Source organism: Protomyctophum parallelum (genome assembly GCF_964188405.1).
Source record: "Protomyctophum parallelum genome assembly, chromosome: 1".
Classification (NCBI taxonomy): Eukaryota; Metazoa; Chordata; class Actinopteri; order Myctophiformes; family Myctophidae; genus Protomyctophum; species Protomyctophum parallelum.
In genome coordinates this window covers 76,868,432-76,878,612 of record NC_139697.1, presented here as the reverse complement: position 1 = coordinate 76,878,612, position 10,181 = coordinate 76,868,432, and the positions used below count along the sequence as shown (strand labels likewise).

At 43.5% G+C, this 10,181-nt stretch overlaps 2 protein-coding genes across 2 annotated transcripts; both read left to right on the top strand.

The window, feature by feature from the left end:
- Window positions 1-394: 394 nt before the first annotated feature.
- Window positions 395-1,363, top strand: LOC310855048 (olfactory receptor 1C1-like; the record flags this gene model as incomplete). Its single annotated transcript, XM_083759896.1, has 1 exon — window positions 395-1,363. One exon carries the CDS (start codon window positions 395-397, stop codon window positions 1,361-1,363), a length of 969 nt encoding a protein of 322 aa, XP_083616022.1.
- A 3,229-nt stretch (window positions 1,364-4,592) lies between these two features.
- LOC310855040 (olfactory receptor 11A1-like) lies at window positions 4,593-9,965 on the top strand (the record flags this gene model as incomplete). The annotated part of the gene is given in 3 exon segments (XM_083759884.1): window positions 4,593-5,195; window positions 5,197-5,264; window positions 9,689-9,965. Coding segments are annotated over 3 exon segments (948 nt in total).
- Window positions 9,966-10,181: the final 216 nt, after the last annotated feature.

Below are 10,181 nucleotides of genomic sequence, written 5' to 3'. Positions count from 1 at the left end.
TTCAAGTGGTTAATGTATGTTTTGTGATACTAATCAAAATCTACAAAGTAACTAATAACTAAAGTTTTCATTAAATGTTAGTAAAAGTACAATATTTGCCTCTGAGATGTAGTGGAGTAAGTAAAAAATATTGGAAATAATCAAGTAAAGTAAAAGAAAATCCTCTAAATCCTCTAAAATACTTAGTTACTTTCCACCACCGGTTATAATGGCCCGTCCATGCCCTGTGCGCATGCACACGCATGTGCACATCATAGTTTGTCAGTTATAAAGGTATCAAAAAGTCATTGAAGGGTCACAAAGTAGTTTCACCAGAGGAAGAGAGAAGAGCTTATTGTAATTCCATCTGCATTTGAGACACACAACTGACTCAGAAGACGGGGGGGATCATATTATGGACTTATTCAACTCTGCGTCGGGGGTAAACATCACGTTCGTGCGGCCTGCATACTTCTTTATTAATGGCTTTTCTGGGATATCAAATATGAAGTACTATTATGTTTTCCTTTGTTTTGTTTACATTGTCTCGGTAGTGGGCAACATTGTGGTGATGGGAGTGATAATACTGGACCGAAACCTTCACACTCCAAAATATATTGTGGTCTTTAACTTGGCATTTGTGGACCTTTGTGGAAGCTCATCCCTGGTACCAATGGTTCTGTACACTTTCCTGTCTGGGCATCACTATATATCCTATAACAACTGCTTAGCCTACTTGTTTTTTGTATTCCTTTTCCTCACAATGCAATCTCTGAATCTGGTTATACTCTCCTATGACAGACTGGTTGCTATTACCTTCCCACTGCGCTATCATGTTGTGGTGACTAACAGATCCATGTTTGGCATCACTTTCTCAGCATGGTTTTCTATGGTACTGGTGTTACTGTTAACTGTTGGACTTTTCACTAGACTCTCATTCTGTAAATCCACGGTAATCAACAGCTACTTCTGCGACCATGGACCTATGTTTCGGCTGTCTTGCAATGACAATACACCCAGCTTTGTCTTGTCTTATTTGTTGCCATTTCTTATCCTTTGGGTTCCTCTACTGTTTATCTTGATAACCTACTTATGTGTTGCCGTTGCTTTGGCTAAAATAGCTACTGCTCAAGACAGACTCAAAGCCTTGAAAACTTGCTCAGCTCATCTGTTATTGGTAGCCATTTACTACTTGCCAATTATTATCGTTTTTACCATGGGAGCTGCAATCCATCCTAATGATAGGATCATTAGTCTGTCTATGAGCTCCATTCTACCACCGATGTTAAACCCAATCATATATGTCCTGCAGACAGAGGAGGTCAAACACTCGGTCAAAAAACATTTACGTCTCACAAGACGAGCCACACTGTTGGCCCGATAATGGGAAGGAATGTATTATGTATGTGCAACAGCAGTGCAGCTTTTGGAGTGTGTCGGTGCATTGTTTATATGAGACATGATTAATAGATGTATAGCTACAGTAACTATATGAGTATATGGCTTAATGTATAGTTATATCCTACAGCCTATAGGCAAAAGTCATTTCGCACATCTACTGTAACAATCACTGCTATAGTATCTTTTAGAATAATTCCTAGTAAACAGAATTTACTGCACACACGCACGCCTGTTCAAGCCACTTCCGCGCCCACGGCCGGGCAAACGCTACATGAGCATCAACAGCAGCACCTCCAGACTCTTGAACAGTTTCTACTTGTCAACAATTAGACTGCTGAACAAGAACTAGGACTGGTGACACCGCACAGACTGAACTGATTTGGTCTCTTGTTCTAGTAGAGACTACTTTATATACACATAGGCTACATCACTATTATTTATTTTTATATATGCATACATATTGTAGCATGTAGATTAGTCATGTACTATGCCTATGTCTTTCTTTTAACAGCAATGATGAGCCTGCACAAACAAGAATTTCACCCATGTTACTTGTAATGTGATGTGACAATAAAGTTTGAATCTGATTCTGACGGACATGCACACACGTACTGACATTCCTCTAAGGATAAAGTGCATTGTAAATGATTGTACAAAAACTAATAAAATAGGCACATCACTTAGTAGAGGGTTAGAAAGTCACAACAGAAAAAGAAGAGTGAACCCATAGTTTGACCAGATGAAGAGCCTTGGTTCGAAACGTCTTGTCCAGAACCGCCACAAAAGGCCTCTGTCCGGGCCCTTGCCCAGGGTCCATATATGGAGCTGGTCTGTTCTGACATCACAACACTCCATATTTGGGCAAGCCTGACATCTACAGAATAAGCTACAGAATTGATTTTAAGATTTTATTAATTACTTTTAAAGCTCTACATGGCCTAGCTCCCATTTATTTAAGAGATTTGCTGAAACCCCATAACCCTGTGCGCTCCCTTAGGTCATCGGGGAGGTCCCTCCTAGTTCCTCCTGCAACGCGTCTGGTCACTCGGGGTGGCCGGGCCTTTGCGGCTCGGGCACCTTTGCTCTGGAACTCCCTGCCTTTAGCTCTTAGATTAGCAGAATCAGTGCCTTCTTTTAAAACGCTTTTAAAAACACATCTGTATGCCAAGTGTTGTTTTTTTTTATTGTTTTATTGACCTGTTATTTTCTTCATGCTTTATTATATCTGATGTCCTGATGTTTTGTTGTTTTTATGATTACTGTTTTTATAACCTGTCTGTAAAGCACTTTGTAACTATACGTTTGGAAAGGTGCTATACAAATAAAATTCATTCATTCATTCATCACAACACTCCATATTTGGGCATTTCTGACACAGAACTCCGCAGGGATAAAGGGACACAGAGAGACAGATACAGAAATATCCATATATGGAATAAAAGGCTGTATTGGCGAAATAGTAAAAGATGTATTTTACTATGACCTGCTATTTTGCCATATCTGTTTCGAGCTTTAGTCAGAATCAAGAATCAGAATCAGCTTTATTGTCACATCATAGGTTTTCAGAAGTAAAGAAGTGGGTGAAATTAGTTTTTGTGTATTGTTCAAAATTTTGATTGATTGATTGATTGAATGATTTATTAACAGATTGGGGAAATTACAGTACATAACAATAACAATATACTGATTATTAGTATTTGCTCTTCACAACTCACGTGCAAAATAGGCACTACATAGCGGGATTTCCCAGGACGTCTGTGGACGTCTTGGACTCACAACCTTGTATTGTACTGTACTGTACTGTACTGTCTAACAAGACAAATATGCCTTAAACATTATACTTCCCCTCTATTAAACACCCCCCCCCCCCAAAAAAAAAACCCACTTTAAATATTGTATTTCTTTCATAAATAGAGATTATAGGAGCTGCTCCTGTTGCAAGTTGATGATGTCATATGTGTGGTCCAGCCCTATATGCTAATAAAAAGTATTTAAAATATTGCTTTGATGCTCAAATTAACCTTATAGGAAGTATAACATTTTCTTTAATTAGCATATGCATTCCATACATTCCATAGGGCTAGACCATATGGACATATGACATCATCTTGTGACAGGAGCAGCTCCTATTCCGTGTAAGCACACCTAGGATTCCATGCGCGGACAAAAGCCACTGTCTGCCGGCGTCTCATCCTGGTTTTTAGACAGCCGGTGGATGGAAATGAAGCTCCACCCACACGGCAGAATGCTGCATTGGCCAGATTCCCGGAAAAGCTTGCCGCGGGGGCAAGCCGTGCTGTCTGTATACATAGGGGCATTACCTTTAATCCACCCAACACTGAAACATATCATCATTATGTCACCATCGATAACCAATTATACCCTGGCATTGGTACATATCTTCATCACGTCATATGCTCATATGCTTATTACTTGCACGCTCTGCTTGCGCAAGTAATAATAATAATAGCCTAATAATAATAAATGAGGGCGAGAATATATGGTCAGGTCAGCTCCATATATGGATATCTAAGGATTTATCAATTTAAAAAATATTATAAAAATAAAATAATTAGGCAATATGAAGACGACGAATGGGATATGATTTGACATCAGAGTTATACTTTTTCTTGCACTTGTCATTGTTCAATTCACTTTGTATCTTAGGGAAAGTAGTAAAGTACTGGTTGTACGCGCCAATCATCAAGAATATAATTTTAAGTGAAAAGGGGGCAGGTATTTATAAGAATGTATTCTTCTTCCTGCTCCTTTTCGCCCATAAGTGTATCACACAAATGACAAATGTATTATAAATGAATTATTATCTTCTGATATAATTGTACTGTACTGTCTGTGATACACTAATAAGTGAGAAAAAAAAAGTTGGTCAATGAAGAATATAATTATGTAACAGGTTTCGTATTTGCCACAGGGATAAAAGAGATGATTTAACTCTGACTTTCACACCCATGTCCCAGTGGTCTTACCACGTGACTGTGTCAGTCTCATAAGGCGTGACATGTGTCAGTCTCATAAGGCGTAATCTAAGGACAGTAGCAAATAAATGTCCCCTTACTTGCTTAGTTTGGGAATCCAGAATATTGAAACGCTGAGCTATTGATGAACTTTGGCTTTATCCTCAATGCACTTCATCAAGATAACGATGCCATGCTATTGGGGTTAATTTTCATACTGTGTCTAAATGCTTGAGGATGTCTTTATTGAACTTTTCAGGAGAAAACGTCGAAGAGTTCACAATTACCGGCTTTGACCACCTGCCTCACCGGACAGTCCTGGGCGTCATCATTTTGATTACCCATTACTTGATTCTGGTTGGTTGCAGCACAAACATCTGCATCATTGCCACAGATGGGAGACTGCATCAGCCCATATACTTGCTGATCTGCAACTTGAACACCGTGGATATCATGTTTACCACCAGTGCCAACACCACCATGATCTCTGTACTGCTAGCGGGGGAGAAAACAATCTCCTACTACTCTTGTATGTCACGAATGTTCATCTACCACCTGGGTGACATCACCTCATGTCTGGCTCTGTCCCTCATGGCTCTGGATCGCACACTTGCCATAAGCTACCCACTCAGCTACCACAGCATCTGCACAAACCTTCATGTTGCCGTGTTGATCATACTGTCCTGGTTCATAAGTTTGGGGTGCATGGGGAAAGTGGCTTCTATAGCTGACTCACTGCTGTACTGCCAACCTATTATTAGCTACGACTATCCTGCTCTAGTTCGAGCCTCCTGTGTGAACCCTGAACCCTATTTCTTTATATCGACTATCCTTAATTGGTCTGTGGCTGCTTGTCGGACAATTTCCCCTTATCATGATCTCATATGCAAAATTAATTACCGTTCTAAGGTCGCATTCATACCAGAGAGCTTTGCTGCGATTAAAACGAATCCTGCTGCGCATTGTCAGAAAGTGCGCTTCGTTTGGCAGGTGTGAAGGCTCATTGGAATCCTAATGCGCAGCAAATAACCGCATTTTACTCCGCCCAAAAACGTGGGTTTCGCTTCGCTTCGAATCGCACTTGACTACGATTCGGTGCAGGTGTGAATGCAACCCGCAGTAAATAAAGGAAATGAAGCAAACATAATGTGGCGGGTGAGGAGCTGAACACAGTTGGAGACGGAGAAGGCATATTTTACGCAGCGCAAAGATGTCCCGTTACTGTGGATAGACGTGGTCGAATAAGGAGACTGAAGCCCTGATCGAAATGAGGACGTGTAGGCTACATTAATCAATTGCTTAAGAAAACACATAAAAACACTGCAGTGTATTATAGCCTACATAATATTCTGTCTGTCTGTCTGTGCGTGCTGTAAACATGGAGTGCTGTCACTGTGTGGGACTGGGGAGTTATATCAGTGCGCTCATGCAGCGCTGTGCTGCATGCCCAAAAGAACAGTGTGTGGCGGCTGCGTGCGTAGAGAGAGAGAGAGGGGGGACACATGCACGTTATGAGTGTAATTTTATCACCATAGATTTCACTGTGTAGGCTATAGTTTATGAACGGAACACATTGATAAAGCCAAAGGTCCCCCCTGCTGCGTTTCCAATTGCTGCGAATGACACTGTGAAGTGACGTGGCAGGTTTTACACACTCTAAACGCGTAAGGAATCAACAGGTCTGTCAGGAGGCAAGCAAGTTCTCTTTGTTGATCTTTATTTAACGTGTACAGCCGTCCACGGATGCTGCAAGCACACAGGCCGGTCTCCCAAGCAGGCATAACCATACAAGCACAGAGTTACAGTTTATATAGCAGTTTAGTCCCACCCACAAGGTGGACCCAGAGGCAGAACACAGAATCGATGAATTCACCATTTGCTTGCAGATACAGGAAGATGGGGGGTGGGAGGTGAGAGGGGAAGGGGGGGGGGGGGGGGACAGGATGAGAAGGAGTGCTGTTACTCACAGCATGGCTCCGAGCTTCAAAGCTCGGTCTGTATAGACTAATTTAAATGTATTCGAATGATCTTCAAATGAGTCTAGCTGATGGAAATTCCTCGTCAAATCCTTCCTCTTGTTAATTAAACAACAGCTTAATTAAACAATAATTGTGAATTTTCCATCAATATCAAAATAATACATCATAATACATTTGAAGAAAATACATAAAAAATAGGAGTACTTGTAACATATTTGAGCTAAGCAAAATAATGACACATGGGTTTAACAATCGTGGCTAGGCAATCAAATAAACCAAGAAATCCCTAAAAATGATACTAATACAGTACCCTGTTGAATCAATTTTGACCTGTATTTAGCACAGCAACATAACAAATAAACAGAAAACATCATATTTCCAAACAATATTTTCTTTCCAGGTATACGGTCGAGTGATACCCCCACTTTTTTTTTTCTTTTTAATTGGGCTGTCTGATAGGGGGAGGTGTGTGTGTGTATGTGTGTTGAGTCTCATGGTGGGTAAGTCACATGGTACTCCTTAGCAGACTTCCGAAAAGTGTCTCTCCAAGTCCATTTCCACTTCACCTTCTTTTTCTTTCCACCAGGATTGGAAAATAAAGGCTTCTTTCTGGCCTTAGATTTAAGAAATGGAGGCGTGAACCTCTCCTTTCCTGCCAACTCTGACAGTGCGTGTAAAAACTTACGGAACGCAACTGCCGGTACTGCGGTCATCTCCTCCTTCATTGGTTGGCCCGCTGGAACCTTCCCTGGGCGTGTAAGTGTGTACACCTCTCCCACCGCCTGTTGAACGAGTAGATTCTTGGCCACACCCTCGACGTCCGTCGCTGGTTTGACGATTAGGGTCGTGTAGGTAGGCTCCAGGGCCTCCGTCTCTAGACAGCCGCCTGCCGCCTCTGTAGTCAGCAGCCCATCCAGGGCCTCCGTCTCTAGACAGCCGCCTGCCGCCTCCGCCCTTGTAGTCAGCAGCCCTCCTGCGCTGTGCACAGGAGATGTCCCCTTGCCCTCGACGTCTGTCGCTGGCTTGTCTCCGGTCCCGGGCTGCTCTGCTCCTGCTGGTTCTGTTCTCCCCACCTCGATGTCCGACGATTCCCTCTTGGTTGAAGGCTGTGGACCGTCCGCGTGGTTCTCCCAGGCACTCCCGGCTCCCACAGGCACCGTCTCCTCTACGTACGTAGCTGGCTGGATGTCATCGGCTCCCCATGCCACTGCATCACCCACAGGTTTCTCCGCCATGGGCTGTTCTGATGCACCCTGTGCGCGTCTCGCTGTCCCAGGCCCTCTTCTTCCCTGCTCATGTGGCGGTGTGCTGCCCTGGGTGATGATGACACTGCTGCGATGGGGCCCTGTCCCCCCATGGCTGCCAGGGGTGGACGGATGCACAGATGGAAGCAAGGTCTGTGGTTTCCGTGTCGTGTCCGCATCGTCACTGTTGGCCAGCTCCGGGCCAGGGATGCCAGTGCAGGATGGACGTCGGCTCTTAGCAGTGTCATTGGACCGAGCGGAGCCTTCCTTGTGTCGAGCCTCTTTCAATAGGCCCAGTGCAGCGGATATCAGGATTACCGCTGGAGTAGACGGCTGCAGGCCTGCAGCCACAGTCTCCAGAAGGCTGAGCACAGCGGACACCAGGATTGGCGTTGGAGTCGAGGGCTGTAGGCCCGTAGCAACAGTCTCCAGAAGGCTGATCGCAGTGGACACCAATATTGCCGTTGGAGTAGAGGGCTGTAGGTCTGCAGCAACAGTTTTCAATAGGCTGAGCGCAGCGGATATCAGGACCGCTGCTGGAGTAGAGGGTTGCAGGCCCGCAGCAAGAGCCACAGCCGTCCGTTGTAGCTGGATGGCAGATTGACCGGCCCGCATGGAGCCCAGGCAGCCCAGGTCCAGGGTCTGCTGTGGAGGAGACAAAGGAGAATTCTGAGGAGCCAGTGGCCCGCTCTCTTCCCTCAAAGAATCTATGTTTGGAAGTTCCCTCATATGACTCTCCCGTTGTCTAAATTGTGCTTCCTCCATCCACATTGACAATACTTTCCTGTGGCGGTCACATCTGTCAAGTTTGTGCGTTTTAACTGACTTTTTCTTTCTCATTTTCTTCTCAGCTTCTCTTAGTAGTCGGTCTAAGTCAAGCAATTTTTTTATACTTAAAGAGCCTTGTTCTGGGAACCCCATCTGTTTCCACTCATCAAGACAGTCTAATGCTTCTGGACCATATTTTGCAACCATCCCGCTCATGAGAGGAGACCATCTTTCTTTGTCTTCTGCCACTGGCGCACTTTTCTTATTACCCATACTGGAATATAAATGCTTTACAATACATACACAGCAATCTAGTCTATGTAACACGGTAGTCTTTGTGCTACAGCTTGACTTAATGCAACACGATATCTTTATGTTCTTATCTGAACAAGGTGTCTTTGTGTTTACAAACTTGACTTAATGCAAAACGCGGTATCTTTATGTTTTCTTTATGTTGTTTCCAACAAGGTTAACAAAGTGTCTTTGCGTTTGCAAACTTGGCTTAATTATTTTCTTTACTTAGGCTAGGCTTGCTGCTGTATTTTGAATCAAGCATACTTGACTATTACAATAGATAGGTTGGCAAAATATGGTCTTAGAATTTATAATTAGCTCTTCAATTGTCTGAAATTTGGAAGATTCTCACCGTTTTCAGTGTAGCCACGGGTTTTGTTAAAATCCTGGCGCTGAACTCCGTAGATGCAGCCTGTAGATGGCGTTCGTTGACGTGATGGATAAATCAGTCGGCTTGATCATCCGGAGCTCAGACGACACAGGATCCCACTTCTTGACACCAAATGAAATGGCAGTTTTACACACTCTAAACGCGTGAGGAATCACCAGGCTTGAAGGTCTGTCAAGAGGAATCAGGAGGAAAGCAAGGTCCCTTTGTTGATCTTTATTTAACGTGCACAGCAGTACACGGATGCTGCAGCACGCAGGCAGGTCTCCCAGGCAAGCATAACCATACAAGCACAGAGTTACAGTTTATATAGCAGTTTAGTCCCACCCACAAGGTGGACCCAGAGGCAGAACACAGAATCGATGAATTCACCATTTGCTTGCAGATACAGGAAGATGGGGGGTGGGAGGTGAGAGGGGAAGGGGGGGGGGGGGGGGGCAGGATGAGAAGGAGTGCTGTTACTCACAGCATGGCTCCGAGCTTCAAAGCTCGGTCTGTATAGACTAATTTAAATGTATTCGAATGATCTTCAAATGAGTCTAGCTGATGGAAATTCCTCGTCAGAAGGCAAACCGCAGCCAATTAAATATGCAAGTATCCCCTTTCCCCGCCCATACGGATCTGAGTCTACCGAAGTATTAGGTGAGAATGTGACCTAAGGCTCCCCGAAAATGAGAACCGAGGTCAGGCTTTCAGAACAGTTTTAAGTCATTCGATCCCTTTGACCGCATACTTTTCTCCAAAGCTGGTGTCTGTGTTGTTAACCAGAATAGGAATGAGACTGACCCTGACAGAGAGGAATGCGCTGCTGATTATCTCTACTCTGTTGCCATCTCTCATCAACCCCACAGTGTACTGTCTGAAAACCAAAGCAATCAGGACTAGATTGCATGAGATACTCACTAAAATCTGTATTGCACCAGCTGTGTTTAAATGATGTCAATATCCTCAAACAGATTGCATGCCTGCTTCTTTCTTTCTTTCTTTCTTTGATAAAAACTGTTACTAAAATTAAAAAACAATCTTTTGAGAATTTGCGCTGTACTAAAAATAAATAAAAAAGACAAACTGGTCAATTTGATTTAACAGAAAAATATTCCAGTGTAAAATAATCCATCCCACTATAGTTATCATCTATCATCCACCCCTCATC